The following is a 16,187-nucleotide window of genomic DNA, read 5'->3' as shown; positions in this document are numbered from 1 at the left end:
CAAGCCTAAAGGGAATAGACTTTCGGTAGAGTTCTCCAGACAAGATACTTTCACTGTCACATTCTATAAAAACTTAATGAACTTTAAATAAACTCCAATGTAAATTGTACCTCCTCACTTGTACTTGTACCTGTCTTACTTGTAGAAGTAATTGAAAGAAGCAATGTATAAATACACAAATGACTAGCCAGTCACCAAGTTCTGAAAAACGTCTTTCCCAATAAATATCTTAGGATGAGCGATGGTGTCCCTCATGTACACAAATGTACAAATGTGATTTCACTTGAGGGATTTCTGTATTTGTGTTCTTGGCCTTTTCTCATCGGTGGAATTTAGCTGAAACAGGGTGATGTTCGCATTCTTCCATGGGCAACATTTGAAGTAGAATCTTTTTGTAGAAGTTTTGCCAGTACTGCCAATCAGAAAACCACACCCACATAGTCCTCATGAAGCAGATTAGTGGAGGTTTTTAAGTGTTATTAATGTTTTCTGTGATTTGTCTGTCGATGTTTAATTAGTCATGAAAATGTACTGTTATAAATAAATAATATTTTAAATCAAATTTGATGAGGTTTAAGATCTCTGCGGGTACACTCTAAAGAGTATTAAATGCTGAGATCTAATCTTATGTACAACTTCAGTTTAGGAAGTCTTAATTGACTTACTGTCATAATTTAATTTTAACTTTTTTCAGAATAATTTTCACCTTTCAGTTTCTTGGCAGGAATGAACCTTAATATAGACCATATCTCCATGGATAAATGACCAAACATGACTGTGAGCAGTCTTCTTTGTCTCTTAATAAGGTTTTGTGATTGTGATGTGCTATGGGCTTCTCATTGATCTGCTGTGGCTTGGATTATAACTCACTATGGACAAAAGCATCTGCCTAATGAATAAATGGAAATGTTGTAAGTAGATCCTTTAACATTTAGTATGTATATTTTAGAGTATATTTTTCTTAATTGTTCCATAATACAGCCAACTTCTCAGTGGCACACTGCAGATTAAGCCCACAAGCAAAACAATTAAAAAATATTTCACAACAAATGAGTTGTGCCTGAAGAAAACAGAGTCTGCATCACAGGTTTCTTTAGAAGATATTCTTTTAATAAGTTGTGTTAAGATTCATGATTCAAGTTGTTTATTGTTGCTCTGTTACACAAGTACAATCGTGAAATGCTTTTGCTGGGAGGGTCCATAAAAGAAAACAAACATGAAATATAATACAAGAAATATAATAAAAAAAGATACAAGAAGCAATACAAATATCCATCCAACAAAAAACAAAACAATCAAATTCGACAATGCCATCAGCATTATCGAATTAGTTAATTAGAGAAATTTGCTGATGGGTCCCTACTGTTAGCTTTGATAGGAAAGGTGTGTTTGTTTCAAAGACTGAGCAGCTTGAAAGTTTGCTGACTGAGTCAAACTTGGACTTTCTTCGCCTCGTTATCATGTTGTCATGTTTTTCGTAAAAATAGCAAAGTGTATTATTATTCCTTGCAAGACTTTGCCGTCTCCATTGTATTGCCCCCTCTTATGTCTTTAACTGTTCTTTGCATTAACCAGCCCCATAATTAAAAAAAAAATGTTAATTACAAATTGAAATCCTTATAAAAGGAAATTGTTACCAAGACTGAATTGTTGAATTAGGTCATTTTAAATATACATTGGACAGTAACAGGGAAAAGGCCTAAACAGGGTTACTCAATCATCACAAACACATCAGGACAGGCATGCATGGTAGGCCCTGCCAGGAGTGAATAGGTGAATGACGACATGTAGTGTTAAAGCGCTTTGAGTGGTCGGAAGACTAGAAAAGCGCCATACAAGTACGGTCTATTTACTAAAAAAGCAAAAGGGACTGGAATAATGTTTTGCAGACTGATGACATAGAAAAGTATTCTTTGTTGGACAGAATCAGTGAAAGTAAAAATTTTGCAGAACAAAATATATTCTTTTAACTTGTCTTGTTCTGTGTTTTCTGTCTGTAACTATGTGTTTCTTATGTTGCTGCCTGTCTTGGCCAGGTCTCCCTTGAAAAAGAGATTTTTAATCTCAATGGGACTCACCTGGTTAAATAAAGGCTTAAAAAAAATAAAATAAATAATAATAATCTTTGGAGGTTAATGAAGCAGAGATACTTAGCATTGAAGGCAGCTCTTAAATCCGGTTTTGCACATGAAAATATTTTTTTAGGAGTTGTGAAATAAAACAACTGAGGCAGGCCGATTAATTTCATTAAACCAATCAACGAGTCCAAGGGAATTAGTAAATAGTTTGGGAAAATATGAATTAAATTAAAAAGGAGGGTAAATCAGTTCAAAATTGGGTAATAAAGGAACAATCAAAAGTCATGGAAGATAAAGAACAAATTGCTACAATCATTAATCCATTCTTTGTAGATTCAGTAGTGTTTGGTCAAAAATTGGAGTGCAAGATCAAAAGTTCTTAAAATGAATAATTCCTTGTTTTTCGCAATCGAAAATATCTCCGAATTTTGTAAAAGTACTTGATTGCCTTAAGGGTCTAGTTGTAGTCTTTATTATAAAATAATTGTAAATCTATATTAGGAAAGCCTTTTAACTATCTGATACATCTAGCAATTACAAACTTGGATGTTCCTCATTCCTGGAAGGCTGCAGTAGTGACCCATCTTTAAATCAGGTGAAAGAACGATCTCATCAAGTAACTCCCAATAACTTTTAAAAATGCAGAAAAGGTTTGTCTCTCATTTCAATGAAGGGGAAGTACTATACACCCAATGCAATTTCGTTTCCTAAAGCATCATTTGACATAAACAGCAAATAGCCTTTTTTTTTAACAAATCAAAGATAAAGGTGTTGGAGCTGTGGTTTTAGATTTTAAGATGGCATTTGACACAGTTTTCATAATGTTTTACTTTCACATCTTTCTATATTAAATTAATTGGATCTAAAGAAGATGCTGACAGCTGCAATGAGCTAGGTGTTGGATTGCTGAAATTTTAAATAATGAAGTCATCACATCTTTGACACATGTTAAATATCTTGGCATTACAAATAACACAAACTTGTCTTTCAAAGAGGGCCATCAGTAATGTTAAATTTAATTTGAATAAGGTAAGAGTGTACTGGAAATTTCCCGACCCCATGTATTCTTCCACAGGCCGTTTTACTGTACTTTTCCTGACCCCCATATCATTTGTCCTTTATCAGTGATCAAGCAGAAAATGTGAAGAGACGTACATACATACAGTATGTTTTACTTCTCTTTAAATACATTTCATGTCTTTGCAAATAGCAAACTATTGGTGCCTTACAATGTTCAAGGACAGGACAAGATAAGCTGGCCTGAATTGCTGTCATCTTCTGAAGATGCTGTTTTTGCACCATTTCAAGAGACTGTGTTACTCACCCCCATCTCTGATCTTATTTGTCAGCCCCTCTCTGATCTCTGTGTTTGTCACTGTATAAATACTGACAACTCCACTGCTCATTTACTGATTCCCTCAGCTCATTTATTTGACTGTTGTTAAACTTATAGAACCAGTACCAGTTGTCTATGTCAGTTTTGTTTTGTCAATTTGGTACATTGATTTTTCATCATCTATTTTATTGCATAACACACAAACAGGTGTCTACCCTCAAGCCTGTGTACTCATTCTATTAACAGTATTAGATATTTTTTTAAAAACACAAGGGATCAGCAGAAATGTAACATCCTGAAAAAATTGAATTTCCTCAATTTGATAACTTCTTTTTTTTACTCAGATATATGCCTGATGTTTAAAAATATTCATAATCTCGTACCTCCTCCAAAAGGATGCCTGGCCTATCCTGGTAGTGGCAGTACCATTGGGACTAGAGCATCTTTTACGGGTGACTGTCTTTCTGAACTGGGGTTGGGAAGTGTATTTCTTTGTCATGTGGTTGTCTTTTGTGTCTACCTGCCCAGGAACAACAGATGCAGATTAGCTTCTAGCTAACTCTGGTGCAATCAGTGTTAATTGTGCATTGTCCCTGCAAAAATATATATTACAATTAAATTTAAAAAAATTAAAATTATATATATCTCTCTCTATATATATATATATATATAACAACCAGCTTGAATAATTGTACCTGCCCGAGGTTTTCAGTGTGTTCATTACTTTGTATCTACTTTCATTGAACACCACTTGCTTTATTAATATAAAATAACTAAGTCCTTTAAATTTGGTTTTGACAGTAAATCCAACTCCTGGTACAGCAAAAAAAGAAAAGAAAAGATCTCTCTGTTGAACAATCATTGTTCATTTCCTTAAAAGAGCATTGGAAAAATTACAATATGTGTAGGACTGAAAAAAACTGCACTTCAAATTAAAAGGAATATTCTTTTTATATATGGTCCTGAAAGTGTTTGTCAGGCTACATCTATGATCAGTGAGCAAGTGCCACATTACCCCATGATATCTAAACTCCTTCAACTAACATATCTGACCAACACAAAAGAGCAAAAATATGCTTAAAATCAAACAATAGGATTACAGATGTAAACAAAGAACAAAGTTACCTTCCTTAAAATGAATTCCAGAGAAACATTTAAACCCTATATGGTCTTCATCATGACATTTTTTTTATTATAATAAATATATATATATAATAAATATTTGTAACAGGTGGAATGGTGGTAGTTACTGACACATGGACCTGAGGTCAAGAATTGCAATCTGCATTGACCACATCATGTGATCCGACTCATTGAGGTTTGGAACCCAAACACATCAAAGACAAGTTCTAAGGATAATCATTGAGTGCATTTACAGAGTGAAACAAAAAGAGAACTTATATATAAAAGGTAAACAAAAAACTGCCACGATGTCAAATGAATCAGTTTAACCTCACAGTTTGAAGTGAAAGGCTGAGAAGCTCTGAAAAACACTTGAGCTTTTCGGATTCCGATTAGAAACACTCAAGTCTCTTAATGAAAAGCTGAGGGTCAATTGAATATTTGACCTGGTCTGGAGTTAGTTCTTTTTCTGAAGCATTTCAACATTGTACACACAAATGCATTTAACAAGAAGTGTTTTTAATTAAAAGCTACTTATTTTGAGAATTAGCCCTTATGAACACATCTTTGCTAAGCTGTAGTTGGGTACAACGTTGTCCCATGTAGAGACACATTTATAAAAAGTTATAATCTAAATCTTAGAATTCTGTGTGTGTGTGTGTGTGTGTGTGTGTGTGTGTGTGTGTGTGTGTGTATGTGTTACTGTATGTTTGGGTATCAGCGATAGCTTGCAGCTAAGATCTTTTCACGGTTTTCCTCAAACTGGTGCAGCATCTTCTGGGGGTCATGGTCAGCAGGAATCACCTGTACACACACACACACACACACACACACACACACACACACACACACACACACACACACACACACACACACACACACACACACACACACACACACACACACACACACACACACACACACACACACACACACACACACACAATAAAGAATGACAGACCAGCAGGTGTGGAGACAAAACAAATGATTTTAAGGTCACTATTACACCAGGGCCCTATTCCTCGTACGTGGTTGAACTAAGTCGATCAAATGTCCTATTATCCAGCTTAAATTAACTCGATGATTGACATCAGGCTATCTCGGTTCCTCAAAGGCTGATCCGCTCAAACAGTCTCATTAATTTGAACCAGATATCAGTCATCAGGATCGTTGCGCGTGTCCGTCCTACTTCAAAAGGGGGAAGCGTCGATCACCGAAACCATGATTTTCTAACAGTACAACGGCAAATAAACGCAAAGAAAGAGCCTCTTTTTACTCCGCTGACGAGCAGGAGATGATCATGAACGCATATGAGGAATTCAAGACCATAATCATGACGAAATCTAACACTGCGAGGGCTAGACGAGAAACATGGCAACATATCGCAGACTTCGTTAAATGCGCAAGTGTTGGGAACATGTATCGGTTAATTTTAAGAGCCTCATCACCTCAATCAATCAGATGATATTTCTTTAAATGTGCTGCTGGCAGTAGGCTTAATGGAACGCATCATCCAATGAGATCTATAGCGAAAATAATTATATCAACTCTTTCAGAATAAGTAGATAAAAACAAGCCCAAAGAGTATCTAACTGATACGAATTAATAGATACTTATGAGGATATATGTAGGTGTATGCGCTTATGTATCATGTATATATATATATATGTGTATATACATGTATGTGTAGATTATCATATAGAATAGGAGTTTGAATATGTGTGTGAATCTGTGTATGGGCGGATCAGTGTGTGTGTATTATTCATAATAAGCAGTACAAATAAATTGTGTGTAATTCTCTCTATTCGTATCATGAGTCCACCTTAATCATGTTCTACAGTAATGATATCTAAGGTGTACTAATAATACTGTCACATCATTATGAGTGCTTTCAACCATCATGTAGTTCAACCAGCCATCAAGAGGACACGGGAGCAAGTAAACACTAAGCACACACACATTATTCAGAATGGTGATCAATACAACATGTTGCCATGGTGATGTAATGAACACATCCATAAGTTTATTAAGCGCCAAATAAACTTCATGAACAGCACGGCATGCAGCGGCTTTCCCGATGTTCTCCACATCACCGACACTGTACAAACATGAACCACTCGCAAAACAGCACGAGGCTGTGATACAGTCTGTGAGACAGTAGATGGCGTGTGGTGTTCAATGTACGGCTCGAGAAGGTCTTTAAATAAATGATTCCTTGTCGGCAGAATCGATAGCGCTCGTACAGGAAGTCATCATGATGTGATAACGGATCTTGGCGATCTCGAAGAACTCTCTCCCTATAAAACGCTAATCTGACTAATATCGCTTCCTCATCGATGGATCTCTGAGGAAGGGAGCTGACACTTGTTTCCGGGGGAGTGGAGCTGATCCAGCGGATCTAGCTCAAGCCTGCTCTGGAGCAGGTTCAGGCTTATGGATGTGTTGCTATGGTGATTTTTCCAAACTTGCTTCGAGGAACCGAAAAGCCTCACTTATGTAATCTCATCCTGAAAATTATCCGGCTAACTCAGTTAGCCACGTACGAGGAATAGGGCCCAGGACATCAATAACATTGCATAACAAGAGGGATGAAGTGGAAACACATTTGGTCATAGCTTGGTGATAAAAGGTTAATCTGTATGTTCAACATCTACACAAACCAAAGCAGATACCTGCCAGGATGTGAATGGTCACTCACCAGCACAGGAGCCGGTAAAGGGGAGGAGTTACGCTTGATGAGCCAGTCCTCATACAGCTGGTGGATGGACTCAAGATACTCCTGGTGAACGGAATCATATCAGAATCGGTTCATTGCATTTACGTTTAATGTTGGCACATACAAGGAGTTTGAATTGGTGATTGGTGCATAACAATAAGCACAGTACAATAGTATGAAAACATAATTAAATATAAAGCAACAAAAAAACAAACATAACAACCAACAAACAAACAAAAACAAGGTACAAATATCAGGTTTATAAATTATAAATTGAAATGATAGTATGGTATCTGTCCTACCATACAAACAAAACAACCAACAAACAAAACGACCAACAACACAAGCGATATATATAAATTGTAGCGCGAGTGTCAAAGACAATTCCTACAGACACAGTCCTCCTAAGACTGAAGTAGCATTTGCATTGTCAACTTTGGTAAACTATTTTTTTATTATAACATAAGGAACATTTCAAACATTAACATAAACAAACACTTTTCCAAAAGGCTACATGTCACAATAGGCTATAAAACTGAAACCCATCTATTATAACAAATTCTGTATTAGGATGTGTTTCACTTAAATTAGTTCCACATTGGCTATATGCCAATGTGGATTCCAATTACTTTCTGGTCAAAGTGGAACACACCTTTCACCAGAATGCCCAATATTTTCCTGATGATTAAAGAAAAGTGGGAAGTAAATCCACTGGAGTTTTTTCCTTGATGTTTAAGAGCTCATCTCTAGTGGAAGCGCTATCAGAGGATATCACAGCAGAAAACTGTAAATTCATCAATTAACAATAAAAACAACACAAAACAAACAGTGACCAATCCCCTACGTGTTTATCTTCAACCTCTAAAAAAAAAAACCCCACTGATTTCCCTTTAAGTTAGTTGACAATGTTTCTTTTCTGCGAAGTGAAACCTTATGTTTGAATGTGTGTCCTCACCAATGGAATTACTTTCTCCTCTTCTCTGCATCTCCGCTTTAACCTCTCATGGCAGGTCTGAGGAGATGTCTGCAGGTAGACTGGAGCCAGAGAAGAAAAGTAATCGAACCCGACGTGATTGTTTAACAAATTAAAATCAGACAGAGGGAGTATATCATGTTTTCATGACTGAATGTGGGGGAGCTGATTGTGTGGTACATATGGGGGATGGCTGAAAACGACTTGCTCTGTCCAATTTCTGTGGAAGATTACCTTTTGTATGATTTGCAGTGGCAAAAGACTTGCAAAAAAGGATAGGATGCCTATAAGCACTCATCATTTCTTCATTTAAAATCAGGGTAGGCATGCAGACGTTGCCAATTTGCCATCACATCCACAGTAGAATAAACCAACTTTAACTCAGACTCTGCTTCTGATTCCTGAACAAACATTTTGGCAACAAATGCTTTCAGTCTAAAAATGATGGCAACATAAAAAACAAATCAAATTATTCTTTAGTGTTAGAGTTTAAGGCATTATATTATATAGGTTTTATATGCTGCAGTCATTGACAGACGACAGTGTGTGATGTGTGCAACCAGACAGGCGTAACAAGACAGACCTGATCTACATTTTTTAGAACAAAGTATGAAAACAGGACCACACTCCTACCATACAGGTGGATAGCGATTATCATTGTTTAAAAAATAAAGATCTCAGTTTCCAGTCAATGTTCTTATTATAATGTAATTGTATTCTCTATGTTTCTATGAGTTTAAATTGTATAAACCTTAATCAAATGTGTGTTTGTTTTTCTTTGTATTGTGTAATCTTACCAATCAGATCAACAGGAATGGAAATGTTAGTTGTGATCCAATCAAACCACTCGCTGAGAACAGCATAGTCCACCTCTGGCATTTTCCCACTGAAAAAAACAAACAATTATAGCTGCTGCGCAGTGAGTCAAAGAAAGAAGAAGGATTAGTAAACCTTGAAATCATGTGTCTAACTCACATAGCAAAATGCCTGAGTATGCATTAGCATATTTATTCTACACCTCCAAAAGCTCAAACGCACAACCTTCGACACCGAGGGCCAGTCATGATCTTGTTGAGCTATCTGCCAAGTGAAAAACCAAAGAAGGCTTCAACTGACTTCTCAAGTCCTGTGAATCTACAGGGGTGTGTTGAAGGTAGATTTCAAACTGGTGTCAAAAATTCCGTTATCAGGACAAAGTTCTCAGAATGTGTGACTGTTTTTAGGATGCCCATGGGTAGAATTCACCTATACGAGTCTGTCCAGTCTTGGTTAAAGACTCTAGTCTCTCTGGACGTTTTTCTCTTTTGGAGATCGTCCTTTGATTTGACTTTCACAACTCACATCATAATTGTCCTGCTCTGCGAACTTTTTCCTCGTCTCTCCCGTGTGTGTCACGGTGTGTGTACGTCTCACTCGAGTCAGGAAACGTGTCAGAATACCCATATTTGATTGGCTGAGCTGCATCACGTGATGATGTGATTTACAACGCATTGGTCTGTGTTTTTCCTGCATTGCTGAACAAGAGACGTAAATGCTGGAACAGCTGCACCGGTCAAAATAGAAGAGCTCCATCAAAATGTTATAATTCTCAATTATCTATCAGTTTTAGGTCCTGGGTCCTGATACAACGGCGTCTAGGTCCGGATCCGGACCGCGGTCCGCCAGTTGGTGACCCCTGTTCTATACTGTGAAATGGCGGGTGTCTATTAGCATTACAAGGCATTAACGCCAAATACTGTTACGGAGTGTGAATAACTCCGCTGCATAAAAAATCCCCTTCAAAATAAAAGCACAAGATTCTTTTTTCAGTCAAAGGCCTGCGACCCACTGAAAACGGTCCACGACCCACCAGTTGAGAATCACTGATCTAGACAACATAGAGATGTCTATATTTTATTTTCAGAAAGATTACTTACTGAAAAACTGATGTTTAAAGAAGACAAAATGTTGTCGTCTTTTTCATGAACATTGGATCTTTTTTAAGGAGAATTTACAGTAGCTGTTCACAGTATTGTTTACAGTATGGTGTTTTGATCCATTGTGGGATACATTTTTCATAATTGTGAAAATCTGGCTGGATCGTTTGTGGAGGACAGTCTGAAACTGCAGTGTAACAAGTTTGGTGTCAATTAAGAAAGACAATGTGGGAGGAGATGGGTTTAATTAGTTTTACAGTTTTTGAGAAAAACTGAGAGATAGACTTCATAATCCCTACCAATTTAATATATACAAACATTTCTGGTGGAGAAAGCACATATGACTGTTTTGTAATGAATTTTCAAAGTTTTAAACTTTAGACCAGGGGCCCCCCCCCCCCCCCCCCCCCCATGATCGGGCCCTAGGTCAAACGATATGTTCAGTGATGTGGCCCTCACAGGAAAAAGTTTGGGGACCCCTGCTTTAGACGGTTGCGGTAGACTGGCAGCAGAGCTGGCCGGCCCGAGAAACAAAATCAACCAACAGGATGTCAGCATTTTGTGTCAGTATGCTGTCAGAGTAAGTAATATGTTAATATAAACAATGTAACTTTGCCAACGAGCACAACACTTTTATAGACTGTATTAGGTTATTTGGGGCAATGCTATTTGTCAGGTGTTAAATTCCCTGCATAAGCCAAGAACACAGAAATTCAGTCTGCTTAACAGTGTCCCTACTGAGGTTCGAGAAAATAAAATATATTGATATAAAATGAGTAAAGCATGACAGAAAAATGTTGTTGTATTGCCCGCGTGTAACGGTATTCAATGTCCTGTACGTAGCTCGGTTTTTGGGTCACGATTTGAAAGTTTTTGGTACACCAGGGAAAATAAAAATGTTTATTTATTTTGAAATAATTAACATTAACAGTTAATCATTGGCCTTCATTTTTACTTTAACAGTTAAGGCACTCAAATACTGGCATATTGTCAACAATAAACATCAACTATATTAAATAACAAAAGTAAATAACAGAAATGTCTAATGTTATGTCAAAGTATTTCTGATTCTGCAATGCTCCATCAAAAGACCAGTTCATATTTCCTAAACTGGGCTGTAGGTTATGCTTGTTTATACAGGGCAAGCACAATGGACTGACTAAATTCAAATACTAAACTAAACTAGACTATAAACTCATATTGTAGCGGGCCTCAGGCACTTTAACCATACGTATGCTTTAAATCTGTATTATCTACGATTGAGTGTGGTCCACATACAGTTTGAGCTTGGTTAACCCAGCTTACCGGGTGTAACCAACTAGCATGCTGCAACGCTGCTACAGTTGACAGCAACTGGTGCGCTGTCAAGACTTTCCAAGCAAAACTAGCACTCCAGAATTTCTGTTTGGTGTGTGCGAGAAGTAGACCCAAACAGCTGTTTGGGTCAAAGGGCGTACTGAGAGGATGTCGCATGTAGAACTGAACGTCCCGTACCAAACAGTTCAATACCAATACACATGTTGTTACACCCCTGGTATTATATAGACATAAAGCTTGAACTGTTCTGCAACAGAATCCATCAAGCATGAGAGGTAAGCTGAAATGATATTCTATATGCATTGATTCACACAATGTTTTGGTCTGATCCAGGAGTGGAAGTTTCTCAAACCACAGATACCTTCTGAAGAGATTCTCCACAAAGATGTACTTGGCACTGAAGATGGACCTCTCAATCATCCTGACAGGGGCTGTCTGGAACCCACAAGAAACTTGAAGTACACACAGCTGATTTTCTGATGAGGTCATATGTTTGCATTACCAGTCCACAACTACCAATGTGTCAGCAATGCAGGTTGACATTGCGTATATTAACTAGTACACAGTAAGACTGGTGTGTTTCTAGCGAACAGTACACTTACCATGGCTGACAGGTGTGTATCCAGCATGGTGAGTTGAACATATGTCTGCAGTGTGATGCCCCAGCGCTCAGGATCTTGGTACATCAGAGCCTGCATTGAGAGAAACACACAGCTAACACAACCAGCATGGAAGATATACAGAAAATTAAATGACTACTGGACAAACCACTGGATGTATTTCCAAGTGGTTTTGCTGGAAAATGGTCCCCAGAGGATGGATCCTGATATTTTTTGGTGACTTTTCTGAACATAGTGCCACCATTAGTACAAAGTTCACTAGTATTTATGGTACACAGGACATATCCAAATCAATTAGATTGCCATGAAATTAAAAGGTCAGTTCACAATGGAGTCAGAAAACAAATGTTCTCTCTTCCCTCTCCTGGTATTTAACCATGTAGGTAGGTTGTCCGTCTCAGATTCTTGCAACAAACAATGTAGTCCCTTTAGTAGGTCTTCACATCTTTCATTTTGTTTCATTTTAAAAGTCCTATTTTATCGCTCCCAGAACCTGTCCTGCAAATAATTTGAGGTCTGATCAGATTTTAAAAGTCTGATTGTCAGGTCAATAGGATTACAAAAATGATAACAACACCATCATGTCCAATACCAGAGGGTTGTGTCCACGGACATTCCTCCATTTAGAGACTGGCTCTGTAAGGACCTGGAACCAAAAAAGAGAAGCAAATTCATTAATGAACATTTCCAATGTCCAGGGTCATAACTCAAGATAACATTGCGATAGTGAAACAGTGGATTCAAGAATCTAATTTTCATCTGAATGTGAACCACCTGGTGAGAGCAAGGACTGTTTTATTGTACCTTTACATTGCTAGTTTTTTCAAAATACTTCAGACATGTCGTTTTCCCACTGGCAATGTTCCCCTCAATGCAAATCTGAAAACAGTGACAGAGGGACATTTGTTAACAGGCTGGTCCACAAAAATGATGATGAAAAGGGTTATAGCTACAATATGAGCATGTATTTTGGTATGTGACGCATGATGATTAGTATTTAATCACTGTAAAATGGGTAATAATTGAAAACTAGAAACTGCAGCCATCATTATGAGTGTGTCTGCTGGTGAAAGTTAGACCACGTATGACTGTTTTGTTATGAATTTTCAAAGTTTTCAACTTTAAACGGTTGCTGTTGTGTGTACTGTGAGGAATGACTCCAGGGGAAAAAACAGATTATTAGATTACAGATCATACAGTGAAGACTCACCACTGCTTTCTTATCCATCCCATTCTGCACCAGCTTGCCTTGGAAGGAAGACAACATAGTCAGACAAGACTTCACTTCCAACAACTCCCAGTGCTGGCCTCTCTCAGATCAGTAGGCTACAGCAATGTCAGAGGAACAGAACAATGTTACAATGCACAAAAGGTATGGTACAGTGTATAATATAGTAAATACATTTTATGGTGATAGGGTTGTTGTGGCTGTATTTTAGGGCATTGGGTTGGAAATGAAACAATGACTGGGAAGTTAAAGTGATGTAATATGAGAGCTTTATTAACATCTACAATCTGATAAAACCGTGCATCATCTTTTTCTTCACCCATTATGTATGTATAAAACACTTAAAAATAACAGGCTTATGTAAATACTAAACCAAGTTTTGAAGAACTTCAAAAAATAATTAAGGCTGGACTAATCATTAGGGGAAGTCGCAAAACCTCAATCACTGTATGGGATGTACATATAGACTGGTTAATCGCCTTACGCTACTATTCACTTACAATACTGGACGGATAACGACCGCGTAGGAAGAGGTTGAATAGCTCTTGTTTAACTGAAACATGATCAAATGGGAATGGACAAAAGTACGCTGCTAGGGCCGGGTATCGTACCTTTACTTCGACTTCATTCTATACACATCACGTAAAATGAATCTGTGTGTGTTGCACATTATATATTGTGTCCCAGTACACTAACTGGAACCCAAAGGCCACACCACTGACCTGTAGTAACGTGCGGCGGGCTGCTGCGAGCTCGGCTCTGGATTAGTCTGAGGCACCCGGCAGATAAATCTATCCCTCTATATCCAGCACCACGAAATGATGGCAGAGTAACAGCACATTTAACCAATATGAGTCTAACACACCTGGACATTAACGTTACACTACCACCAGGCACCAACATATTGCTGCACATTTATCGGCAGACCCTTTGTCGATTGCATGTCAAACAGGACTTCTTCTTCTTCTTCTTTTACATTTTATGGCGGATGGCATCCAGTGAACGGTGCATTTCCGCCACCTACTGCAGTGGAGTGTGGACCAGAGTACCCTATCCCCTTACAAAACAAAACAAAACAAAACAAAACAAAACAAAACAAAACAAAACAAAACAAAACAAAAACAAAACAAAACAAAATCAATAAAACAAAACAAAACAAAACAAAAGGGAGATTCATAATTTCAGTGATTTAAATTCTATTGCTCAATCCTGTTTCTTTCAAATATTGTAATAACTGTCCTGCCCCCAAGTTTAATGCATCTGTTAGATTTAGTTCCTCCACCCTCAGCTTCCTCTTCAACCTGTGTCGCTCGAGTGTGTATTTCTGGCAATGACAAATGATATGCTCTACCGATTCTTGTACTTGACAGTGCTCACATAGTCCTGTTGGGTGTTTATTTATTAGATACATTGTTTTGTTCAGCCTTGTATGCCCAATCCTCAGTCTGGTTAATATGTTTTCTTCTGTGGTGCTTCTTCTAGATGGCCTCCCTTTGCCAACTTCACTCTGAACAGCATACAGATGGATTCCCTGTTTCCCCTACATCCCAACTATGCTGCCATTCCTTAATAATGTTTCTTTTGATAATTGATTTAACTTCTGCTTTGCTGAGTAAAATATCTGTCTTGTGCTGCCTTTCTAAAGCTTGTTTTGCTAATTTATCTGCTCTTTCGTTTCCTTTTACCCCTCTATGTGCTGGTACCCACATAAATGCTACTAAAATACCCATATTCTTAAGTCGGAACAGTGTTTCGTATATTTCATTCATTAAATCCTGCCTGCTATGTGATGTGAATGATTGTAATGAGGATAGTGCTGAACTAGAATCTGAACAGACAATGACCTTTTCGACCCGAACCTCCTCTACCCACTGCAGTGCTGTTAAAATGGCCAACGTCTCAACTGTATAAACAGACAGATGATCTGATGTTCTCTTTTTGACATCATATTGCAAGGTTGGTATGGTGTCAAACAGGACTTCTTCTTCTTCTTCTTCTACTTTTTCTTCTTCTTCTTCTTCTTCTTTCAGTTTATTGGCAGACAACAAACCAACGTTTAGATGCATGCCACCACCTACTGTACCGGAGTGTGCAACATCATGACTTTATGACAGTTTAAACACAATAATAGTGTTATTTATAAATTAAAAAACAAAAACATACAAAGAACCCCCCCCCCCCCCCCCCCCCCCCATAACAAAAATAACTGCTCCCAGGCTAAGTCGTATGGCTCTGTATTGTAGTCTATCTATGTTTTCAAGATGACTTTTTGCTGCTGCTTCGTTCACCATGCAACCATAGTCCATATAAGTTATCATCAAAGCCTTGTATAAATGTAGTAATGCTTCTTTAGCCCCACCTGCCCCTATCACTGTGTGTGACTCCCCCATCGACGCTGTGGAGTCCTTCCGCTTCCCAGTTGGGCTCATTAACAAAGCCCAGGACCCCCGACTCTGTCATCCCCAGGACAATTTCCTACCGGTCTCTCCCCTGCACAGCCCTATGTTTCTTTATTTAAACACACTCGACGCTTTTAATATTTCACTTCATCATACTTGTTTATAATACTGTTATCTGTTTGTTGTGCACTTTATTTTGTATTCTTTCATATTGTATTGTACATTTTAATATGTTTATATTTCTTGCACTGGGTTGTTGTTGATTGTTTAATGTTATTGTTTAATGTTATGCACCACCCGCCATGACACATTCCTTGTATGTGCAACATTCATTGGCAATAAACAGTTCTGATTCTGATTCTGATTAAATGGTCCACACTCAAGTTATTTCTGAGGTTTCTAAGAGCACTGTTTTTTTGCTTTAATTGCCAAGCAGTCCTCATTCCACCATGGCAGCATTTTTTTATTCCCAGTTATCACAT

General features: G+C 37.8%; 1 protein-coding gene across 1 annotated transcript; it reads right to left on the bottom strand.

The window, feature by feature from the left end:
- Positions 1–1,121: 1,121 nt before the first annotated feature.
- Positions 1,122–14,236, bottom strand: tk2 (thymidine kinase 2). Its single transcript, XM_079168944.1, has 10 exons — positions 14,029–14,236; positions 13,289–13,326; positions 12,883–12,957; positions 12,671–12,724; positions 12,061–12,150; positions 11,820–11,893; positions 9,023–9,111; positions 8,208–8,287; positions 7,235–7,315; positions 1,122–5,340 (listed from the first exon to the last, which is right to left on the bottom strand). Exons 1-10 carry the CDS (start codon positions 14,219–14,221, stop codon positions 5,254–5,256), a joined length of 861 nt encoding a protein of 286 aa, XP_079025070.1. The 5' UTR covers positions 14,222–14,236; the 3' UTR covers positions 1,122–5,253.
- Positions 14,237–16,187: the final 1,951 nt, after the last annotated feature.

This window comes from Pholis gunnellus (genome assembly GCF_910591455.1).
Source record: "Pholis gunnellus genome assembly, chromosome: 11".
NCBI lineage: Eukaryota > Metazoa > Chordata > Actinopteri > Perciformes > Pholidae > Pholis > Pholis gunnellus.
The sequence above is the reverse complement of the archived record's forward strand: the minus strand, read 5'-3'. Positions and strand labels throughout refer to the sequence as shown.